This window comes from Macrobrachium rosenbergii, chromosome 17, assembly GCF_040412425.1.
Source record: "Macrobrachium rosenbergii isolate ZJJX-2024 chromosome 17, ASM4041242v1, whole genome shotgun sequence".
NCBI lineage: Eukaryota > Metazoa > Arthropoda > Malacostraca > Decapoda > Palaemonidae > Macrobrachium > Macrobrachium rosenbergii.
In genome coordinates this window covers 18302721-18328916 of record NC_089757.1, presented here as the reverse complement: position 1 = coordinate 18328916, position 26196 = coordinate 18302721, and the positions used below count along the sequence as shown (strand labels likewise).

Genomic DNA, 26196 nt, shown 5'->3' with positions numbered 1-26196 from the left:
ACACTATTACTGTTGTAAGGAACAGAGATTGCGCGCCGAGCCTCATCCAAGAATCTAACAATTACATAAAACTATTATGTTTTATCATAAGTATTCAACAGCAATAAATGCGTATACATACTGTTACTTTACCGGAAGATCCAATTTTGTATCTTACGCGAGGAGCCCAAATGTCGTCTATACAGAGACAGAGGTAATTGTAATTTAGTTACTAATCTGCTTTTATCTTAAGTGGAAAGACAGTGGAACGGGTAGCTTAGTTTCTTTGTGCAGCTTTTGCCCATATACTGCGAGGATTGTGCTGGCATAAGGCAATTAAATCCAGAACAACATAACTACAGAATTGAATGCTGCGATTGGTTGATTTTGATTAAGCCGGCTTTATGCCATCACGAGACCTTGCCTAAAGGTAGCCGGTAAGCGTTGTAGTGTATTAAAAGGAAACAAGAAGCCAGGAGTGGAACTGTGACCTCGGCTGAGTCAACCGAGATGTGGCGTTTTCATACTGGAAATTAAATTATGACTTGTCAATAAAGCAGTTCAGCGTGGTCGAAGAATTAAAATAAAAAAAAAAAGCCAGCAACCTCACTGCTTTCATGCGGCGTCGGGCAGTAGCCACATCTGTTCAAATAAAAAGTAGATATCGAACTCAAAAATACATAGCTAAGCTGGAAGTAAGCACAGATGTTCGGAAAAAAAGCTTCATTACCGTTCTTTCTGTAATAACAAAAGAAAATTATCTTCCTTTATAACAATTGGCAATAGATTATTGCCTTTTCATGGTCTTCTTTTGTAGATAATTAAAACGCCAAGGATGGCTGTATGGCATTTATTGAGGGGTCTATTGTTTGGTAGAATTTCGATAATTACGTGAACTGTAGGACAAGTGAATGTTACTGTTACTTTCAATAGGAATTGTTGGTTTTTGTAGTATATCATCCTTTGTTGACTGACTGTGTTCAAGTAATACAGTATTTTTGTGTAGGTGTATATATATATATATATATATATATATATATATATATATATATATATATATACATACATACATACATATATATACATACCTACATGATATTCATTGTTTTACATGACTGTGGAAGGTGGTTTTACGTAAGCATGCTCGTTTGTATACTGTATATAGTATGTGACAGTCATAGCTGGAACTTTAAAGATATCCCTTGTATATTCGAACTGTTTGTGTGTGTACGTATTTGTACAGACGTAACAATTTCAACCATGGTTTTACTAGTCATGTGCAAACTTTACAGTCTCTAGCACACCTTGCTACCTTCCGTATTCCATGAACCCTCTCCTCCCATCTCTTTATCCAATATATTTGCTCCCAGATACGTTTATGGATCAACCACTTTCATTCTTTCCCCTCTGTATCAACATTTTATTGCTCTGTTTTCATGGTTTCCAATTACCACCATAGTCCTATTTTAGCTCACATTTGCAAGCACTTTCAAAAGCTTCTTCGGTTTCTCTTCACTATCGATACTGTATCATCTGCAAAAATCAGCCATTCCAACTTCATTTATCCTCATTTTTTCTATTCCCCAACTTTGCACTTTTATTTAACGCATATATATGTGAGTGAGTGTGTGTATACATATCTATCTATCTATCTGTATATATAGATAGATATCTATATATATCCATATATATCTATACATAGATAGATGGATATATAAATAAATAAAAAGCCTCCCCCCCAAAAAAAAAAACGCTATTTGAGCGTCACAACCGTATATTTCGAGCACCTCCTTCTGTGCCCCAGAAGGAAGTGCTCGAAATATGTGGTTGTAACAACTCGAATAGTGTTTTATGGGCCTTTTATCTTCATGTTAGACTGTGGTATTACAATAAAAGACACTCATATATATATATATATATATATATATATATATATATATATATATATATATATATATATATATATATAATGTATATATATTAATAGGCCCATAAAAACACTACTATATACATGACAAATGAATATATTTCGGTTAACAAACTTGTGATCCTGATCGTTGGTAAATATGGACACTTGGTAAGTGAAAAGTGTATTTATATGGCATATACAGATATTATATATATATATATATATATATATATATATATATATATATATATATATATATATATATATATATATATATATATATAATATGTACAGATATTATATATATATATATATATATATATATATATATATATATATATATATACCAAGACTTTCGAACTTTATTCTGAAGTCATCTTCAGGGTAATACGAAGATGGCTTTAGAATAAAAGTTGAAAGTCTTGGTACCCCATTTTATTTTTGTGAGGATCTCTTACATATTATTAATCACGGGACCATTGTGGAAATATATATGTATATATACTGTATATGTGTGTGTGCATTCATATATATATACATATATATATATATATATATATATATATATATATATATATATATTTATATATGCATATATTTATGTACATATATATGTGTGTGTATGTATGCATGTATCTTTAACACCATCCCATTTAAGGCCTTTAAACTTAGCCACGACATGCGCTGAATAAGACGACTTTCAGACATATATGTAGATATGTGTGCGTGTGCTAAAGCTTTTATAAGCTTGTACGAGTGTTCTTGCTCATTCCCTCGCCCCGAAATCCAGATCATACATTGCTGATGTAGTAAAATAAAATGTTTATCTGGCATCTATAGCAAATACAGCTCTGATGTGATTAATTAGCATTGTATACGTTACATGATTATTGATAATATTGAGTTATTTGAATTTTTTAGCTATCATTTGAGAGTTATGTTTAAATCTTTACCTTCACTGACGAGCTTTTTGCGTAGTTCGTGATAAATAAATACGAGATCTGTTACCCTCTTAGCCACTATGTTTAGAGTTCAAAAAAGCATATCCGTATGGTGCTATTTTTTGTTGGAATTATTTCTAATACACCGATCCGCTACAGATCTTTGTTAAAGATGGTATCTACTTCATTTTACAACAGGAGTTGTTTCATGTACATACTGCCTTTTATATTTTTAATGCCACCATCCATATCACTGGTATAGAGTAAAATAACTAACGTCGCAGAATGCACAATTAATATGGCTTACTATAAAGCTATCATTTAAACCTCTATGCCAACTATTAACCAATAAGTAATAAAACCGAAGACTCTCTGAACGATAGCTAAGTGAAGCAACTAATCAAAATTCTGTTCGACAGTCGTTTACATTTTGGTTTCCAGATGCAAGGAATAGTTCATTAATTTATACCTATTATAACTGTTTTGTGCTATTATACTGACTCTGCAGTGTGTTTAGCTATTTACAAAATTATCATCCGTCTTCCTCCTCATTGTGTAGCGACAAAGAACATGAAAAAATATTACTTAGAATCTTATTTGTTCGTTTCAGGTTCCACTATACCTTATCTGAAGAATTAAAAGCAGCTGGATGTCCATCTTGGCGTTGCACATTCACACATAATAGGACAGATATCGAAACAGCAGACGCCGTTGTCTTTTCTAGCGTTGAGTAAGTAACTTGCATTACATCTGCGGAAGAATGAAAAAAAGCTCCAGAGAATATATAATATAGCAGATTCTTATTGTTGATGAAGTCAAATGCATGAAAGGAATACTTGGCGAATTGTAGGTGTATTTGAAAATATTAAAATATGATTTCGGAAAATGTAGCCTTGATCATAGTTAGTTTGGGGTCTGGCATTATCATGCCAAAATAAAAACGTATCCTTTTCTGCGCTGTTTTTTAAATATGCAATGCAGATTCATTCACACTAATTTTCATATTTAAGATCCAGCAGTACATACACCAAATTATCCACATTGCATTGCACCGCTCAACAGCTCCTAAAGCTGCTGGTTGCCAGTTTGTATAAGTTAATCAGTGAGGCAGGTCAGTTGCTCCCTTTGGTCTTAAACCCCACTCTTTTTCCTTCTATCATAATATATATTATTGTTTTCCTGACCTTGGCTTGGTAATTAGGCTGAGAGTTTCATTTATCGTCATAGTTTATATAAAAAAGAATAGAGAAAATGTGAAACATCGATGCAATTTTCCGTCAGCAACAAAAAAAGAATTACATAATAGATCATGTAAAAATGGCATAAATTGACATGAGGGAATGCAGTACTTCAAGTGAATGATCGTAAGACAGCTAAAAGTTGCCTGATGCACAATACGAGTACCTAACACATGGGCCAATTCAATGCTCTTTCAGCAGAAAGCACAAACGCAAATTTTAAAAGCAAAACCTAAATTATTGCCTTATTGATATTTAAGCCTTGTTTCTTACCGTTGCCTCAGCAATAGATATATTTTCAGTATTGACAATAATGTGGTCGCCATACCAAGAAGATATTTGACTAAAAACATGTTTAAATTCTTTACGAAAATTCAATGAAGGAAAAGTCCGGCGAGGGGTAAGAGATCATTCCTGCATTATATCCATCTCATGTTCGTCATATTTTTATTCACATGTGAATGCCCCACTCTTTTTTTTAAATTGTTAATAAGTATAAATAACCAACAAGTTTTATGTTTACCTGAAGCATCGCTGTAATATGAACTTTCCTTTCGCCAAATAGGATGACGCTCAAAGATGCTCCACATTACCGTACTCCTTCTCAGAGGTGGGTATGGGTAACCCTAGAGGCTCCAAGAGGTGTAACTGGTGTGCATGATTTGGATGTTATTAGGAGAGAGAACCTGCATCACCTGATAAACTGGACAATGACTTATAACCGGTACGCAGACGTGATCGGATCCTATGGGCACTTCAGGTCTAAAGACAAAACGCCTCTGTAAGTAAACTGACTACGTCTGCCAGAGCGATGGATGTTTTTGCCCCGATCTGGTTGCCTTTGTTTGTTAGCCGATTTATGTGAAAACTGATCACCGTATTTTGTTGAAACTTGATGGAGACATTCGCACTGGCCACATCCAAATGATAACCGTTTGATTGGTGTCGATGTGGATTTGACCATTTATATTCTTTTGCAATGTAACATTTGAACGAGATACCCCATATAAAGTTTCCACCAAATTTCACCAAATTTTGGACGCGTTCTCGAGATAGTTTGTGAAAACACAGACATACTTTTGTTGTGGCATAGTTTACCATCTCTGCAAGCCATTATATTTTTGTAGATGCTTGATTATTTTATATCTCTCAGTACAGAATATATATTTGTCATATGTGTTTCCCGTCCACCGCTGTTTTATGGGGTTAAAGTATTTTATTTGGGTAGCCTACTGATTTTCCAGAGGAAAATTAATTTTATAAGTTTTACGTTGTTAGTTGTGTGAACATGTGATTTTCATCTTTTTCGATTTCTTTCTCCCAAGTTTTTCAGATTGCTTAATATCTATGACCAAATTTGTCCTGCCTTGAGCAAAAAACTGAAAATAAACTTAGTTACATTTCACAGGCCACCTCGTCCAAACCTTTCGTCATCCTATCCTGGCGTGATAAGGAAATACCTTGATGCTCTAGAGAAAAACATCACTTTAGCTGATGTCATGGGTCGTGCTTGGAGAGAATTCGTCAATCGCCCGAGGCTGGTGTCTTGGGTGGCGAGCCATTGTCCTACGATATCGAAAAGGGAACAGTATGTCGACGAACTGGTCAAATACGCTCCCGTAGACATGTAAGTTTTGACTAATGGCGAATTTATTAATTGTAGTTGCGTACCTAGGGAACAAGATTTAAAACATTTCGGATGAGAAGGAAACAAGGGGAGAGGAAGTTAGGGATTGAAATTCATAATAAAAGAAGGATTTGGTTATAACCACTTCAAATCAAAATCTGCATATTTATTTTCTCCCTCGGTCCCGGGCACTGATTACTGCTGGAAGGATCATATCGTTGTTTAAAACGCTATTTAAATACTAAGGCCTATTTTTATTGATATTTTGGTAAAATTAGGAGGAAGATGTAAATTACCATGCGCTCGCGAGACCACCTGTAATTCTAATATGGTTGGTCTTACAAAGTAATAGAAAATGGTTTTGCTTCCCGTAAAGAAAACTGATTTTAATGGCTGACTATTATGACGTATAGTTTCTCAATCAGACAATTTTACATATGAGTGTTTGTTCAGTAACCGTAACGCTGAAACTGTATAAGAATATAAAGCGTAAGTTTATCGGTAAACGATATTATAATTAATGGACTATGATATAATTGCGTTTTAGGACATGCATGGTACCAGCAATGGATAATTAATTTAAACAACTAGTATTTTTTGAATGAGCTTTAGATCGCTTTACTTGTGCCCACGGAACTTCTTAGCGATTACGAAGATTTGAACCGTGTCTATTAGTATCCATGCTCTCTTCCAGTAGTTTCTCATATTATTGTTATTGGTGGGAACTTCAGACTATATCGCTGCTTGTTAACGCAACCCAATAAAATTCTCATATTATTGTTATTGGTGGGAACTTCAGACTATATCGCTGCTTGTTAACGCAACCCAATAAAACCTATTATATATGAAAACACCACATTTAGATTAACAAATCATTTATAACAATCTGAAAGTAATGCAGCAATGTGGCTGTAGAATAATACACTTCAATACATAATCTTGGGAAACTTTGGTAATTTGTTTTGTCTTTGGCTTGCATAAAATCAACACCTTACCTATAAAGATATATAGTAGCTGTCTTCGTTGTTGACATTTACGTTTATCATAATCATATTCTTGTCGCCCTTTGCCCAATAGGAATGGGGATTAGTGAGCTAATATCAACGCCATTGTTGGTGGGGCATCTATGCTAAAGTCACAGTGAGAATAAAGATCCCAGAAAAATTTATGGGTAATGAATATAGTTTAATTTTAAAAAGCATCAACGCAGCAGGCTAAAGTAACCATTATGGCAAATGGGAGAAGTTTTGTTCTCTTTCACATGTTTTTATGGGAACATCTCCCATATTCATGTTTACATCTCAGATTTTCTTATATTTTAATTATACTACGATACATACCAAAGCAACATCATGGAAAACCTGATAGAATGAAATAAAACGTATATAAAAACGTAATGCCAAGCTGTTAGAGATTTAAATACATGAGGCTCGCGCTACCAAATTATAAATGCAACCTAAGCGGGCTTGCATCTTGTGAACCTACTTGGAAGGTTTGCAGTAACTCTGTTACATTGCAGAACATTCACAGAACTCTCATATCAACCTCTGGATTATGAACTCTCATTTGACCGTTAGTTTTATAACCTACCTATGGGACGGTTTGCAGCAGTACCTTTAACGTCAGTTTGATAGTTTAAAGTCCCTAACCTATACGCACCCCTGCCAAATGCAATTCCTTATTTTTATTGTATGAACGCACAAGCAGCGATAATTCTAGTAGCAAGTGCCTTACTGTGCCTTTTTATTTCACTTATTTCCACCATTTACCTTCTTAGTAAATATGGATACCAGGTAACATGTCTATTTAGTTTCTTAGTCTCTTAGTCTCCAATTTGTAAGTGGAAATGAAGGTGACAAACCTGTAGGGGAATGAGTTGGTCTATAAGCTAAAAGGAATTTACAAATGTTTAACGAAATACTTGTGGAGTTTCTGTCCCTACATTTCGTATTATTTGAAAATTTGCGCAAATCATTTTGCTTCTCCGTGGTATGTTGCAGAAACTCTATGGCTTATCTGAAAAGATAATTTTAGGAAGACAGTGAGTGGCTAACAGAGACAATAAGGACTAACTATGGGCATATGAACTACTCCTTGCCACCTAATGTAAAAGTCTGTGACTATCAAAGAAGAATAAGTTAAAAATGGAATTGCAAATCAAGATTTTGCCAAGCACATCGCAAACATCCTCAAGGAAGCATTCTTGAGGGCTTTGCGTTGCTTTTGTTGTTTGCAAATGGTCCTTACTCACCGACAAATGATTCGCTGACACAGGATGTTCCTGGCCACCAGATTAATGTTCCAGCAATTTCCTTAGAGCAGAACATATTTCGTTAAAAACTTATTTCCTAAAGGTTGTTGGTATATTAACTCAGACACTCCCTTGATACATTTTTGTTCTTAACTGAGTTCTTACTAAATTGTTCTCTATGGGTTGCAGTCTTCGTCCTTATTGAATAAATTCCTGCTATTGACCAAAACCTGAAGTACTTTGAAAGAAAGAGATCCCCTTCAGTATGTTGTGCTATATCTTTGGCTGCGATTAGTGATTGGAGAGCCTCAAAAGAATGCTATTCATATGATCACCAAGTACTTTGTTGACAGGTAACCGAAATAATGGATCTGATTACTTATTTCGGATGTGGGCCTGTTATCACATATTTTATTATATGCTGGTAAGTACCCATCTTTGAAGTCAGGCGGGTACTTATGTTAGTAAACCGATTTAGGACCTTAACATTGCAAAGAGAGTTTTGTGATCTGTGGCTAAAGTATAGTGTGTCTTATACGAGTCTACGTGGGTAAGTCCTATTTGAGTATATATGAGTATGTATATACACACATTCTGATCCAAGCTGGACTAAAAAGATAAATTTTAATCAAAATGCCAACTCAGTAATTTTACCGGAACTTGCATTGAATCTTAAGAGTTAGGTGCAGGGTGGCATGGATTGGTAACGAGTCTAGAAAGCCAATTTTTTCTTTATTCCAGATATGGGCGTTGTGGAAATTTGGTCTGTCTCCCTAAGAATCCTTTCCACGAATGCTGGAATCATACAATGGGGCGCCTGTATCTCTTCTATCTTGCCTTCGAAAATGATCTATGCGATGACTATATATCGGAGAAATTGTACAGGGCATTATATTATAAACTAGTACCGGTAGTGTGGGGAGGTAAGTATCTCTCTCTCTCTCTCTCTCTCTCTCTCTCTCTATACTGTTACTTTGAATGAGTGGCCGCTGAGATAAACACCAATATCAGATGCAACTTAGTCGGCGTTTCCTTTCTCGTGAGCTAGCATTTTAAAATTTAGGTGGGGGCATTTTTCATGCTTTTCTGACAAATTTTCCGAAAAATCACGATTGAGTACGTGAGCTAACGCTTGTTTTATAAATATTTGCAGCCATTGCCAATATAGACTCCGAATGGTTAGGAGATTTAAAAGGTGAAAGAATTCTGTTCCTTTTACTCAATCTTTATTATATATATATATATATATATATATATATATATATATATATATATATATATATATATATATATATATATATATATATATATATGGGGGTGCAAATGACTTGACATCTTGAAAGAGTTGTCAGTTTTACAAGTACGGCAAAACCTGAGGTAAGGAGACGATTCCTGAAATTGGAGGATGAACGGAATCCACTGTCATTTAAAAGAAGTCCGAGTATTAAGTACTATATTCATATTATCGTTAAAGTGGGGATAAGGTCACTTTGCTTTTGCAGTAACGCCGGGTTAGAGGAATTGAACACAACTTATTGAAGGTCATATTAAACCGTTACTCATGGTAGGTGGTGGAAATGAAGTCTGGGTCGAAGATTCCATGGAATGTCTTGATTTAAATCCTTTCGGGAATGGAGACGAAAGAGAAATCATCTCTCCTGCTAGAACCGGATAATTATAGAAGATCGATAATTTTGAAGCAGCAAAGCTTTGAGACAGCACCTGAAAATAAGTGATTTTGGGGGGAGGGGAGAATTATTGCAAAATCCCATTCAGAAAAGTTTGCATTATCAGGAGTAGTGAACGAAGAAAGAGTTATTCAAGAAAGCGCAAGAACTACAGAGAAGGGCTGGAAGCCAAAATAAGGCTGAAATATTCACAGAAATACACACGCAATGAGCACTTCAAAATCACATGATCATCAAAAGTGGATATAAACTGTCAGGAGAAAAGCTAGGAGAGAGTTCATAGAGGAGAGAGGAAAGATATAATCAGGAAAATAAGCATAAGCCTTCTACAAAGACTCCTGAGTCTTTTGGGATATCAAAAGCGAAGTCACTTGCTTTATTCAGTGCCTGGATAGCGGGTAGTCTGGTACCAGTAAGATGGGAAAGATTCATCGGTAGATTTAGCTCTAGAATGACCGTGTATGGAAAGGAATTTAATCAAGTTTAGAATACATCTAAGGTAGTAAAATCTGAAATAATTTGATGTGATGGATTGTTCTGTTTTTCTAGATAAATAAGAAGCTCATAATAAGTAAAAATATGTTAAAAAAATAAACAGAGTAAGTTCATAATGTGAAAGGTTTCAGTGTTCACAGCCAGTATTTTTAAACTTTCATTCAGAGAACCTGTGGTAGAAAACGTTTTCAGTTGCTTTTAAGTATATATTTTTCATGAATATGACCAATTTTTTAATATATTTACCATTATTCATTGGAATACACTAAATGTTGCATATGCTTACCAAAACAGTGTCATAGCATTAGCAATTTCAGGAAACGGATATGAGAGTGTCATGGTTCCTGGGTCTTACATCAACGCTCGCCATTATCACCCGAAGGACTTGGCCAAGTTGTTATTAGACCTGCAGGAAGACCCTGTAGCATATGGCAGGTACTGTGTTGAGAATTTTGTTCTTAGTTTAGAAAATACCGCTCGTAGGTTGAGTGGAATAGTCACTGGTACATGAAGGGATGATAATTCAACCGGACCCTCCACCTCTCACCCAACGCCAGTCTTGGGGATCTAAGACAGGTTCCTCTCTTGAGACCATTGCTAAGATTCTAGGAGAGGATTGTAATATACAACAGTTATGTATCGTTGTTAAGGAGTCAGGCCTCCCAAAAAATTGAGATCATGTGCATATGCAGTATGTGTGTTTGTATGTACAGTGCTGTACAGTATATATGTATTTACAGACATGTATGTATATAAATATATATATATATATATATATATATATATATATATATATATATATATATATATATATCTTTATATATATATTTATTTACATTTATATATATATATACATATATATATATATATATATATATATATATATATATATATATATATATATATATATATATATATATATATACCTATATATTTAGATATATGTCAAATAAAACTGTTTTTAAACTATTTTTCATTTAGTTTCCTATTTGATGTCATTACGGTGACAATAACCTAGATGTTGTGACGTCAATTTTAGTAACCATAATTCAATCAATCATCCCTAGATATTGAGCGCTTCGTATCCCACACCTCATCTAGTTCATCAAGCACAAATATTCCACAATTACTTGGTGTTTTCTCACTCCATCCAATATTAACAAATGATGTATCCTTCCCAAAAGCCTATTGTGTTTTATTCTCTTTCTTTATAACTAAACCTCTCAAACGACTTTTGATACATCTTTTCTTCTTCGGTGCTTTAATAATATTACATTTATTACCATTGTTATTCCACATACTATCTGACCAACCCAGCCCTGCCTGGGAAAACTCTGAAGGACAGCTGATAAACTCTCTCTCTCTCTCTCTCTCTCTCTCTCTCTCTCTCTCTCTCTCTCTCTCTCTCTCTCTCTCAACACCCCTCTACTGTACTCTCTTTCTCACTTTCTCTCCCTTTCCTGTTAAGATAGTTGATTCATTTACATTGCCCACCATTTTTGACATTTTATATTTCACCCCTTCTCACCCCACATTCCTATCAGGGCTGAACTTGGACTTAAAGGGCATCGAGAGTGTCACTATTCATCTCATCGACCTTGAAAACTATGGATTAGACTCTATTATCTGTCATTTTCAGTTATTTTTACATGTCATTCCCTTCCCACCCCTTCTCAACCCCACTTCTTATTGGTGCTGAACTTCGAGTTAAAGGGCATTGGGAGTATCACTATTCATCTCAGTGACCTCGAAAACTATGGATTAGACACTAATATCTGTCTTTTTTGGTTATTTTTACATGTCACCCCCTTCCCGCCCCTTCTCACCCCATCTTCCTATCGGGGCTGAACTTGGACTTAAAGGGCATCGGGTGTGTCACTGTTCATCTCAGCAACCTTGAAAACTGTGGAGTAGACACTAGTATCTGTCGTTTTCGGTGATTTTTACCTGTCACCTCCTTCCCACCCCACCCCCTTTGGTGCCAGTTATGTCTTACCTGCCCCCACAGTATTCTTTTCCAGATAGTAAGTCACGTGTGTACCGAAATGAGGTATGATACATTCGCAGAGTTTATTTAGTTACTAAGTCTGTGGGCAGAACCAGCCCCGTTTCAGGGGAGCCCTACCCAACCCCACCCCATTTGGGGCCCTTTTGTGCAAGTGATATCTTACCCCTACAGTATCCTTTTTGATTCGAGATAGTAAGTCATATATATATCAAGTTTTGTTCAAATTGCTCAGTGTGTTTCAGAGTTATTCTGGAACATACACACACACACATGCATACATACATCCATTTTTATATATATAGTCACAAATTGTTTACCTCTACAGTTTCTATTTTTTATTTAATTTTTAAGAAAGTAATAAGGACTGAAAGGATAAGAAATTTATGGGTTAAAATGCGACTCATAATGTTTAGAAGTGATTAGGCTATGAAGCCCGAGTGGCCACGATAATTGGTTAGAATGTGCAGAAGTCACAAAATAGGCAGGCGAGGAAGATTTAGAATGTGGTTTATATAGACTTAAAGAAGGTTTAGAATTAAAGGAGTTCATTATCCAGAAGTCAAAAGTGTATGGTATAGTATTTGTATGTAAAAGCAAATGTGGTGGAACTTTACTGCAATATATCGGCAGTGAAAACAATAAGTTTTGGGAACCGCCTATACTTGGAAAATATGACATTTTCCACAAGTGGTCCAACCCCTCACTGGTTATCTCCCAGAGAAGACCTAGACAACAGCCATGTTCATTCTATAACAGTTGAATCTAGATTTGCGCAGTAGTCTTACCGGTGTCAGATTCATTTCTTTGTGTAAGCGGCTTATTAACAGTACATTATTTATGTTGGTACAGTGGTTGCTACTCTATCACCACTACCAGGTGAAAAAAGGCATTTTCATGGAAAAAATTCTGAGTTAAGATTGAGAAGTACAGAATAAGTATAAATGCTTTTCCTGAAGCAAACGTCTGGATTTATAGGTTTCTGCCTCCCTTCTACCGTGCTTTTTTCTAGTCACTGTTTATGCAAAGGTAATTTTCCTGTAGTAGAAAATATCGTTGCAACCTTCTTATTGTCTTTATAACTCATGTTTTTCATGATCATGTTGACCTTATTCTGCGGCCTTTCTTGGTAACATTTGGGAAGAGGTTGTTTTTCTGGATTGGGTATAACCTTTTCCCTGCTGTCCTCAAACTGCGTTCTCTCTTAGGGAACCATTACTCATTAGGTAGACACTTTTACTGTAACTTAAAATATTTCAGTTTGTCGTCACCCTTACATCCTGCACTTATTCCAGGTACCATTTGTGGAGAGGTTTTTGGGATCTGAAGTTGGGAGGAAGTATGTGCGAGCTGTGTCACAAATTACACACTGACATGGAACCTAAACATTACACTGACATTCCAGCTTGGAGGATGAAAAGCGACCGGTGTTTTCAGGTGCCAAATAATTTGTTTATGGACCATGAGAATCCAGATGCCTGGAAAGAAGTCATCAGCCCTAATGAGGCCAGTTAGATTAAGCTCACTTTGGATAGTTGTGAATCATTATATAATTGATTTTTGTTACTGTTTATTTCATATTTTATTCCTTTTATGGTTTTTCGTGATGACTGCTGACCGTGAACTAATTCATCTGGATAGAGGATGTATCAAATTTTAAGAATTTAATTTTTTGTAATTCTTTTACAAGTTGTCGGGCACCATCGGCATTTTACTAAGATTTCACTCTCATTACTCTAGTATCGTCACTCTGGAGATCAAGAATAACATACACTTTGTATGAGCATCCTATGCCATGTCAAGTCTTTGGTTTCATCGAGTGTGAAACACTCCGTAGTGTCGAACCTGTCTTGAGTGTAACTCCAGTACTTGATAATAAAAAGGCATCATAAGTACCAGGTTATTTCCTAAATGTTTCTAGGATTCAGGTAATAATGCAAGAGCAGAAAGATGGACATTTGAGGTCCCTTAGAGATATTGGAATAATAGAGATCTACCTGTAATTGTTGTTAGCATTATTCAGCCTTTGATAACTGCTGCCGTGTCACATAATTTTCGCTCACCTAGAGAAATCCTATTCACAAAATATGAATCATAAAATGTCCACACTTTAGAAGTAATCGTAGAGATCTAAAGAAAATAATGGCAGAACTTATCTGGATACTCGTCACCAGTACCCAATAGGTTATTTAGAATCGTTTGTATATCAAGAGAACTTTAAAGAAATTTAAGGCGAAGTGGTTCAGTAAAACAAGGAAACATCAACACAAGACTGCTTGGCCTAAAAGGCCTTATGAAGTAACTCAACTTTGTCCTTAGGATTGGTTAACAGTTGAATAATAAAGGAGGAATAGTAGATGTACTTAATACCATGGTTAAGCATATTTGGTCCACTAAAACGAAGCTTTGTTCTCAAGGGCCAGAGCTTTGTCATTTCGACCGGAATTCATTTACAATTGTTCATTTTCATAAATCAGTATTGATTTCATCTCCTTTACAAAGATTTTCATGTACAATTGTTTATTTTCATAAATCAGTATTGATTTCATCTTTACAAAGATTTCAGTATTAGTTTGTACACAAATTTTAACTTCAACTTGCTTAGATGCTTAGTGAATGTCTGAGTACTGAGCCATGGTTACTAATGGCTGCTCCAAGCTACTGAAGTATTTCAACCTTTGGGTACCGCTTGCCATGGAAGTAACAACGTATGAACCACCACTACTTTATTGACCATCCTGTGATTAACAGCAAGCGCCGCAGTAGTACCTCAAGGTACCAGCCACTCAATCGTTATTTTGCTTCTTACAAACTATTTGCAATGTGAATAATGTATCAAGTACTAATTCCAAGTCGCCTGAAATTAATCCAAAGATTTTTCAACGTTTATAGTTCGCTTAATGAATCAGAGTGTCAGTGATCGTCCTCAATGAAACAGTATTGACATAGAAGTGTTAATGATATAGCCCTTTGCTTCAGAGTACTCTCCAGCACTCTTCATTTATTTGGTAAACTGAAAATCGTCGCGTGCGCTAAACGTAAAATGATAAATGAAGTTAAAGCGATGTAGTGTTGTAAGTAGGCTTACGTTTTTAAAGGATAGTAGATTAAAAGATGGTTGATAAGAGCTTAACGTTACCTGCTCTCTCTCTCTCTCTCTCTCTCTCTCTCTCTCTCTCTCTCTCAGCACAGGTGTTTGGGCGCGCACGCGAGTGAGAACGTCACGGACATACAAATAGCGATCTTCTTACGATTTAGAGTAGGAAAACATTTTCTTACCTCCTAATTGTATCAATTACTAGTATGGGGTACCTTGAAGTCTAGATAAGTCCACTTTTCAAATATTTTATTGTAGTAGGAGGAGGAATAAACTATGGATATAGAGATAACCTTCAGGAAGTAATATAGAAATAATGATAATAATGTTAGCATAATATACCCTACTTTTGTATTTTTTTGTATTTACATATGATGACACTTCAAGGAACTACTGTACACGGCTTTTGTGCCTTACAACAGCAACAGGTCAGTAATACTCGTACCGGTAAGAAAGTAATGCTATAAAATTCTGCGCTCACAAGTGTACAGTGATTATATTTCCATAATTTCTGAAAGTTTGTATAATATTTCAAGCTTTTTAATGGGAGATGTATGCACATATGGAAAAAATGTCAGCTGTTCGTAGTTTTAATGGAGCTGTTAAATCAAATGCCAAAGACTTACAGTACTAGCGAGAAATTCTCCATACATAATGAAAGATGACACACCAGCAATGAAATGTTTGCTCTGAAGGATTTATAAAAAGAGAAACAGAAAGAAAAACTCATACGTGTTTTGAGCATATGGATAAACATAAGCACGTGTTTTTCTTGAAGGGAGAAATAGCGTATGTTTTAAAGGTGTTGATGTTAAGAAATATATCTTATTTAATGATTTTCTGTTGTTAGAGCTTAGGAACATACTTCCACGCACTATATACGCGTAGCTTCCTGTATAATATTCCTCATAACGTTCAGATTATAACAACTGGGCTGAAGGTAATCTGCAGTCGTTAAGCATCAGCCTGCCTAGCAAAACTTCACATTTATCACGTCGTACCTCATTTTTATTTACAAAAAGAACCTAATAGCGTCAAGTGGATCCAGAATATTAGAATCTGCTTTTCAGGCCTCGGGGGTCTATTATAGTAATACCTGTGGATGCCAACATAAAAGAAAGAATTACGGAGTGTCCGGCTTCAGAGGGCTTATCACCCTCTTCCAATAATCTGGGTCTTTGCTGTTTGTAAACAGCGACTTCCGGATATTGATGCAGTGGTCGTTTTGTATCCTCCATTTTGGAATATCTTGATAATTCTTAGTGCCTTTTTCGGTGTGTAACTTATGGCAGAGCTCGCACATGCTCCCTCCCACATGTGCTGTCCAAAACCCGCGCCAGACGTGATATCTGCGGTGTAAAGTTGAATTTTTATTAGAGACTTATAATGATGGGGATACGGTAATAGTATCATTGTGGATTTCAGTTTAAAAGATGAATTTCTGTAAAAAAGTAGAATGTTCTTTGAAAAAATAGTAAACATAATGCCAGGGAACTGAAACGAAAGGAATCTGATAGGAGAGCAGTGTGGTATTCACTCTTGTTTTATACACATGCAGACTTCTTGTCTGGTTTAAAAGAGCGTTTATCGCTTTGTGGCGGTATGATTAAATATTAGTTCTATGGGAATGTTTTCTAAGTTAACGTGGATGCTTGTTACGTGATAATATATAAACTTTACGAACATAACCATTGGTGATAGTAATAATAATAACAAAATAAAAACTTTGCCGTTGGAGAAATTAATAATTGTTAATCAGGTCCTTTACGCTACACATAGAATATCTATCTATCAATCTGTCTGTCTCTCATATATCTATTTATATATCTAATCGAGCCACAATGGCTTTCTTAACTTCTCGACCGCTTCACTCTTTTGGGATACGCTTATCACAACAAGGCCTATGATCCAAATAAAGAAACTCAGACGACTGTGAAATGATTCGGACCCGCACTCGAAATGTCAGATTGTAGTGAATGTTAAACACTTGACCACAATTAAACCGAGAAAGTAACAGATCATTGTGGCCACAGCAATTACACACACACACACACACACACGCACACCACACGTGTTTGTGTGTGTGTGTGGGTAGAGAGAGAGAGAGAGAGAAGCGAATTGTAGCTCTTAAGTATGATTCAAACTTGTCTTTCGAGTTGCAAGCACACAGCTTTACGTCGGGAGAATATATATATATATATATATATATATATATATATATATATATATATATATATATATATATATATATATATATATATATATACATATATATATGTTAAGTGTGTATGTACATATATATGAGGCATGTACACCTCCTCTGAAAATATTCATAATAAAAATTTTGTATAGGGTTTCTGACTAGGTGCACTGTCACGCGAGCAAAGTCAGTTTCTCTCTCTCTCTCTCTCTCTCTCTCTCTCTCTCTCTCACTTTTGTGTAGAGGCATTCCAGTGATTAACTTCGGATTTTGGAGCTTTCCCACGCTTTCATGGTCCTTTCGTTGCAAGCTTCGACGCTATGTCTTCTAACTGTCAAATCTTAGAGAAGAATAGGATTTCAAATATTGCAGTAAACAAATAACTCCACCCAGAATGTGGTGTTACGGTAGTTTTCATTAATATCTTACCTTCCATATGCTACGGGGTCATTCTGCAAACTCAGCAGGAGCGAGGCTAAGTCCTTCGGATGGTAGTGACGGCCATTGATATACGATCCAGGAGGCAGGAATCGATCGTAGTCAGATCCTGGAATTGTTATGAAATCCTTGCACAAATAAGGAGCAAAAGATGTTTTCCTGCCCTGAATTCAAGTCCTTCATAAACTAATTTTTCCTCATTCACCCAAACAACCTATTTTGCCAGATTATTTTCTCAGCCTGGTAACCTGTCTAATAAGAGGTCACCATAAGACATATTAATGAATAACAAATATCAATGAATATTTTCAATTGACCGTTGGAGGTTATAAACTAAAAAGCAAACCATTTCTTGTATTATAAATTTTAAGTGAATTAAAGTTACTTCCTTGTAGGGTCCTAACTACCTATCAGTTTAACATTTTGATGTTATATAAAGAATTACACCGAGAGGAAGTCATAGATGATTTCTTGGGGAGCAGTCGTAAGTGAGGTCATGGGGAAAGGTAACCGATAAGGTCAGTGGAGAAATATTATAGATAAGATCATAGAAAAATATTAGCGGTACGGTCGTGAAACAAACTAGAAATCAGAATACACAATATACACCAGAGTGGAAAGAACTTGTAAGCTCTCCAGCGGCTTATGGAGATAGCTTCAGTGACCTGGCGTATTCTTCAAGTTAGTAGCATTGCATGTGTATGTATGTATATATATATATATATATATATATATATATATATATATATATATATATATATATATATATATATATATATATATATATATATCTCCCGCTGTCTTTCTTTTGTCTTTTCTAACTTAGTGGAACAGACGATAACCGTGTCTACGGACCCCGGGCGTCAGATGCAAGTGTGCGCAAGTAATCTGTGGAAGGTAAGTCTGAAGATGACAATTATTCGCCGTTCTTCTGCTATCTCTCCCACTGTATTTCTGGTTTAATTTCTCTCTTCTCAGTCATTGACTAAAGAATCCTGGTGAAACCATATCCCCTTCATGAAGTCGATTTTATGAAGTACAATTAGTGTTGCCTAGTGAGATTGCATAAGGTATCCTCCATGGTGTTAACATGATATTCTCAATTTGAGATACACCCCTTGCATTAATTAAGGATTACTATGAGATTCAGGGCCTCTGTAACACGGTTTTTTGGACTTTGCTCCTTATCAAAGCATCGGATGTAGCTGAAAGTTGACATATGTATATTTTACAACCACACACAAATTTTGTCAGCATTATCAATAACCTAAACCCGATAGTTTTAATTTTTGTAGAGTAAAAATTATCTAGTCGACGCCACGACCAATGATTACGAGCCAAGAGTCGAAAAACATTCATTACGTAAGCAAGGTAAACACCGTTTGACGAAATGTTGCCCTGCCCATCCACTAGACAGAAACTCATTCACCTTGTTCCATCGGCTCTGAAACCCATAGCAGTCAAGAATGGCTAACAGGATTTGGAATTGTCCCCGGGGTTGCAAAACTGCATTTGTCTTACGACTTGCAACTTTATACAGTCAAGAGAAAGCCCGTGGCCATACTTACTATAGCCTGAATAGGTAATTATTCAGTTTCTAGTTTAAATCCAGTGGTTATGGTCTGATTTGTATTTAGAGTAACGCGATTATAATACTTGTAATGTCATTCAGGATTTTGAACATTTCCATTAACTATTCACTATGCCACCAAGAGAGAGAGAAAGAGAGAGGTTGTATGTAAACAGTCTTTATATAACTATTTTTTGTTAAAATATGATTTTTATCCAAAGTAAGTACAAGCTTATATGTGCTAAAATCTCCAGCAGACCAACGGATCATCTGATATAATTTTTTTTCTTTATCTTTAGCTTCAACATCGGCAATGACATACCCAGTTGCCATAATTTGTTAGCTTAATGAAATAAGCTATCATCTAATGTTAAACTTAATTTCTGAGGAGGCCATGGCTTATTGCACAGTGAAAAAACATGACAAAGACTTTATGAATGGCAGAACGATACATAGATGTGGGTGGGGTATCTGTGCTAGCGTAGTAATACTACTGTAGCAGTAGTGCCGCAACAGTAGTAATAGCAGTAATATACATGAATTAAACGTTTAGGCCAACTGCTGGGATCCTTGAGGATCATTTAGCACTTCTTATAACTACTCGAGAAATGAGTTTTTATAGCCAGAAGTTAAATTTTCTAATCCAACAATGCCCATGATAGCCTTCAGTGTTATCCTGAATTATAACGAGGCCAAAGTGGGTGGAGCCTCATGAAGTCATCATTCTGACGATAATTATTGGTGAAGGTTTAAAGTCAAAATACGGTACCGGCAATTTTTTTTTTTTTTCAGTAAATAGGTAGATAGCCAATAAATAAAAATTGCTTGGCATTGGATATAGCAGTTATCAAATCTAGCTTGTCTACTATGGTTTTGAAAATTACCAACTATTCCCTACATCTTGTCAATCTGATTGTGACCTATAAAGTAGACTGTAATTTCTTAGGAAACTTGTTTTGGGAGTTAGACTAATAATCGAAGTGTTTTTGTATTTATTAACATATTTTGTTGGTTTGTTCATTATGTCAATTATCAGTGGAGGGGTTTCAGAGTTCATAAAGGTGTACTGCTTTGCTTGTATTTAAATTTTTATGTCATTGTTGCCAGAGGTCTAGCCTTCGTTACGTATAGCCAATCATCCACCGGGAAAGAGGGAAGAAATGCTGTCATAAGTTATGTAACGAGTGCGTTCGAAACCTTTTCTCTGAGTAAGTTGGCCCGTCTTCAAAAAAAGTAACTTTTACATTATAAGTACCAAATTTATTCAACCTACGTAATGCAGAATACAGTCAAAATTTAGGGGTAGATATATTGTGCATTCTGAATAAGCGTTATATTTATGAAATGTATAGATAAAAAGTTATTGCGAAAAAACCGTGTTACAGAGGCCCTGAATCTCATAGTAGTTGAGAGGACGTCTAAGTAACAGTCTGGCACACTTGGAACCTGGTCATACCTTTGTTTGGAGGAGGAATAGCCGTAAAGTACTAGGGAACCACTTCTAAGAACATTACTAGAGTGTCAGCTGTTGCGTTATAACCTAAAGTGGGGGAAATATCATTGTGTCCGAAGGGGGACGAATTGGGGAGCTGTTATTGGCTCATGTAGATTTCTTCACATTAATAGATTTTATTGGTTGGACTAGGTGGTTGATCAATGGGGTCATTTAATTCATTTGTTCCAGAGTAAAACAAAATATTCAGTAACCTAGTTCCAACTGGCAACCGAATCTAATTAAGTTAATTATCTGTCTTTTGTTACACAATTGTCTCTATGGTAATTTTTATGAACAAATATTTGGTATGGCTATGGGGAACCCTCTTTCGCCACTTTTGTCTGATATTTAGATGGAATTCTTTGGGCCTAAACTTATTCCAAGGAATCTCTTCTCTAAGGTGTTTTTGGTTAGATATGTAGATGATTGTTTGTGTATTAAAGAAAATGTAATTATTCCTGATTTCTTGCAAACAATTAATAATCTTGTGCCATCCATAAAATTCACAATAGTATAAGAAGAAACTAATTGTATACCATTTCTGGATGTCTTAGTTATTAGAAATAACACCAATTTTTGTTTTAAAGTATATAGGAAACCGACGAATAATTTGTCATTTATTAATTTTTACTCTAACCATGCTAAACAAATTAAGGTGTCAAAATTTTCCAATATGTATGTTAGAGCTCTTAGAGTTTGTAGTCCTGAATTTTGGGAAGAGGAGTTTAAAATTATTGATAAAATAGGAGATTCAATATGTTACCCTCCATATTTTTTAGAACTGTAAAAGTAAAGCAAAAAAGACATATTATAGTCCAACCAGTGTTAACAATGAACTTAAGAATATTCTCTGTTTACCATTTTTCATCCTAATTTCATTTCTGTAGTGCCCATTTTAAAAACTATTGATATTAACTTAGTATTTAAATATAATAATATTTTGAGAAATAAACTAATTAAGAATAGCCCACCCAATTCAAACAATATTGTATACAGAATCCGTGTAAAGAATGTAATAAGATTTATATTGGTCAAACACCAAAAGGACTATTAGACTAAAAGTAAGAAGCTCCCAACACAAATATGCCATTTCAAGAGGCTTATCAAATAATGGCATTGTGGATCATTGGCTTAAGACAGGCCATGGGATGAACTGGGATAAGTCAATGGTTATCTACAAGGTCAACGACCATCGGAAAAAAAATCAGCTAGAGACTGTCTTCATTGAAGCTACTTCCACCAGGAATTTTAATCTCCACCCTGGATTATCCCTTGACCCTTTGTCCCTGTCTTTTTTGTTTAAAGAACATGCTGCCCAGATTAACAAACTGTAACGCCGTCCCCACCTTCTGTTTTTGTATATAAATCTCTGTCAACTTCTTTTGTACTCTGTGTGAACTTGAAAATGTAGAATAAACTACGAAAGTACTTGTTCAAAGATCCGGTTTTCACTCACCTTCCGACGTGGACTTAGTGATTCTCAAGCACACGTTCCTTCGTGCTGTATTGGATATATATATATATATATATATATATATATATATATATATATATATATATATATATATATATATATATATATATATATATTGTTGCTCACCTTTATTGCTCAAATTGAAAGGGAAACTTTCTCCATCCATCTCTTATTCGGATTCTAGGTTCTCAAAACGGAGAGTGTTTCCAGAAATGATGTTTGTGAAATAATGAGATTTTTACGAATCTGATGTACTTAAATTTTCTTGACTAAGAAAAGTTGGAATAATTATTTATGCTTACCTCCCCACACAACTGGAACCAAGTTGTACTTCAGTGGTAAATATAATTTCTCTGTTATATATTCATCACAGAGGTTATTCTCAAAGGACAGGTAGAAGAGGTACTGAGGGCCCAAAATCATCTTCCAGCATCCATCATTTAAAGCGGGTTGGCAGGATCGGCGCCCACAATGGCCATACCTGTAGTTGTTATTCAGTTGTGCGTTAAGTAGGTCTTTAAAATGATCCTGCTCAATCTCCTGAATAATTGAGTTGATAAAACATTATTTTACATGAATTCAATTAGAAATCATTAGAAAATTAAGGTTCAAAACGCAAACATTATCTGATCTCATTTTCAAATCTTGAGGAAGGCATTTTTATTATGCATATCTCGAGGCTAACGCTTTCCTTAATTAAATTCCAGCAGTGATTACGTTCAGGTACTGAAAAATACAACGTACATAAAACAGAAACTTTGGGGTTTCATATGTATTCAACTTATTACTTATCTGCTAAAGGGTCACCTAGTTTTCTTTTAGCTAATTACTGAGCATTGACTATTTTGCTTGTAATTATTTATAGCCTATTTAGTTTAACAGTATTTTGGCAATTCCTTGTTTGTGTAACATTATTATTATTATTATTCGGAACATGAATCCTATTCAAATGGAACAACCCCACATGGGCCATTGACTTGAAATTCAAGCTTCCAAAGAATATGGTGTTCATTTGTAACAGAAGCTAATAGAAAAAAATGGAAAGAAGAGATCAGTTATGAGAAAAGTAAAAGTGAACAAATTGATAGAAAATTTAATTAGGTAAAAATGTAAGTTATTAAAATACAAGTATGAGTTTATAGGTACAGCTCTTATTCAAAAAAGAACTGAGAACTCATATCTTCAACAACATAAAAAAGAATATCAGTTTAATTTTCTTTCTGAATCTGAGCTCATACCAGTATGAAGTCATGAGCCATAAATTAAATAACAGTGTAGAATGATATGTTAATCCCCTCGTATCTGATGTGACTATTCAAATTGCTGTTTTATTGAGGTTACTCTTTACACATGATATGGGCATCTGTCATCCAGATTTACATTCATAAACATCAACTTCGAATCTTTCTTTGGAAATGAGATGCAGTTCATATTGCTCGTGAAAAAGGCTGTCTTAAATGAGTGTGGATTCCTTGTCAGTTTGAAATGTTATGGTCTTTCCGTTCCAAGAAGAAATGGTCTTTTTGATGCGCTCTATTAATACTTAAGGTCCTTCCGAGTCTACTGGCCTCTAAGCTTCTGTTTTTCTATTTCAGATTGTGTGTGTGTGTATGTGTTTGTGTGTGCATGAGAGAAATAATTTAAAATGGGCCCAGTTTCGTTGTGATTATAGTTTCAAAATATTTTGAACTTGAGATCATGAATATAATTGTCTCTTACTATCAAGAGTTGTATAACTTCAGTGTACACAATTCATGTGCTTGAAAATTACTGAACACGTAAATTAATCCGATCAGGATTTTGATGGTTAAGATACTACAAGGCCAAGAAACTGTAAGTCAAGGTTACGCAAAACAGAACGCCCATATGCGGACAAGTGAAAAGCACAGAAGAGAAAATATCTTGTGCACAAACACAAAAATACATTACATAGCAGTAATACCAAATTGTCAGAAGTACATTACATAGCAGTAATACCAAATTGTAAGAGACACTAAGGGAGTGGTAGGCAGTACTTTAAAGTAGAAATACATCGTCTCTTAAACAACTAAATGGTACGAGAATTTGAAGGAAATCCTACTTGTCCAAGGGCACGTATTTAGCCAGCTCTTCGACGTACTGCTCCCTTTTTGAGTATGTCCCGCAGTGTCCAGACATCCATGCTACCAGCTTTGGCCGTTGGACAAACTCCTTCCAGGAGGGTCCCATAATATCCTCAAGAGTTGTGTTCAGTTTACGTCTTCTCAAGTATTCTATCATGGCTTTTGGATGCTCTGACATTAGATTGGGGCGAACAGGCCTGGTGTTAGGGAAAAAAATGTGGAACTAGAAAGAAATTAAGTAGTAATTCTGTACAAGAGGAGCTTTCATAACTCAGCTTTTGCGATTTAAAGTACCCCAAGAATGAATACAAGCAAATCAAACTTTATCTTGTAAGCTTTGTAAGAAATCTCGTAGGAGCGTTTACTTACATTGTCTTGTCTCCTTTGCTAAGGAAGTAACCGTAGAAAGCTGTTATATCGGAGTTCGAATGGTAAGTCATCGTCCAGTTGAAGTAAGACTGTAAATGATGGCTTCTAAGCTTCTTGTTTGCAATCCTTGCTGGGGAGGCTCTTGGGGATTCAACGTTAGCCCATGCCCATTTTTGATTTGGCTTACGAAATTTTGGTATATGGTTGCGACTAACCCTGTCAGAAAAGGAAACTGATGAAATAGATGTACCTCTTCTTGCCCGTAGCATCTGGTGACACACACTTTAGTAGAATAATGGATTACAGCTCTTGTCAACTGACTTTGGGCAAGAGTTAATAATGGTAAGTCTGCTTCCTGGCACTTTGAATAAAACTTACTCCCAAAGCTGCCAGACTTAAATTCTTTTTATCAGAAGTGGGCAGTTATGTGTATAAGATAAGACTAGAAATAAAGGAAACCTAAAAATGGGAATTAAACAGGTTAAAGGACTAAGCACCAAATAAAAATAAATTTCATCTGTTTTGAACCACTAACAATAACAGCAGTAGCAATATTATTTTCCTTTTCATTTATTAAAATGAGTATTATTTACTGACAAATTACTGAAATCATTATCATTGGTGAATGCTACAATTCTGAGCTTTCTTATCTCAGTTTGCGATTTTTATGGTTTAACAGAAGACCAATTTTTACTGCTTGACAGCAGTGTGGGAAGAACCCGTGGCTGGTGGGGATCTGTTGGTGTGTAGTTCCACTGTTGAAGGTCATATCCTGGAGATTTTAGTGCATTCGAATTGTCCAACGACAAGTGTCTCTTTTTGTTCTAGAAATGCGGCTTCTTTCTGTAGATATTGGCGTCGAAGGAGATTGCTATAACGGGTATCCGTGAAGGGAATTTTGAAGTTCTCTGATTTGCTCCTCCGGCTGCAGTTCACTTAATGGCTTCTTTGGTTGTGGAGACACCTTGAATAAATACTGTTTCTCGTACCGAGAGGATATTGGGCTGCCTGTTCCAACGCCCCTTACTTTAAATGAATTGGAAAGTTATAAAACAAACTTTTGATTTAGTTGTTTTCATATTTTTCTTCTCCAGTGCAACATTTAATTTGTGTATCTTCAAGTGTGTTGACAGTTTTTATATTCATGTCTTGCATGCATAAATTAATTTACCTTTTTCCCTTCGTACCCTATTACAGTTTTTTTATAACAAACTAATTTCCACGGATGTAATACCTTCTTAAAATCGGTGTTATATCAGTTAGCCTTGGGATAATTGTAAACTAAGGACATGGAGAAATTTATAAAAACGTGTAGTAC

The 26196-nt window shown here is 35.4% G+C and overlaps 2 protein-coding genes across 2 annotated transcripts in view; one reads left to right on the top strand and one right to left on the bottom strand.

Moving 5' to 3' along the window:
* LOC136847566 (alpha-(1,3)-fucosyltransferase C-like) overlaps positions 1–10676 on the top strand; it is a 39900-nt gene extending 29224 nt beyond the window's left edge. Inside the window, exons 2-6 of the mRNA XM_067119289.1 lie at positions 3440–3559; positions 4633–4848; positions 5476–5694; positions 8687–8868; positions 10446–10676. Coding sequence (XP_066975390.1) covers positions 3440–3559; positions 4633–4848; positions 5476–5694; positions 8687–8868; positions 10446–10639 — 931 coding nt within the window. The 3' untranslated portion in view covers positions 10640–10676. The remainder of the gene's footprint in view (positions 1–3439; positions 3560–4632; positions 4849–5475; positions 5695–8686; positions 8869–10445) is intronic.
* Positions 10677–15281: 4605 nt separating this feature from the next.
* On the bottom strand, positions 15282–25088 carry LOC136847762 (alpha-(1,3)-fucosyltransferase C-like). Its single transcript, XM_067119645.1, has 5 exons — positions 24879–25088; positions 24488–24706; positions 22710–22888; positions 17860–17977; positions 15282–16579 (listed from the first exon to the last, which is right to left on the bottom strand). The coding sequence occupies exons 1-5, from the start codon at positions 24947–24949 to the stop codon at positions 16354–16356; spliced, it is 813 nt and encodes a 270-aa protein (XP_066975746.1). The 5' UTR covers positions 24950–25088; the 3' UTR covers positions 15282–16353.
* Positions 25089–26196: the final 1108 nt, after the last annotated feature.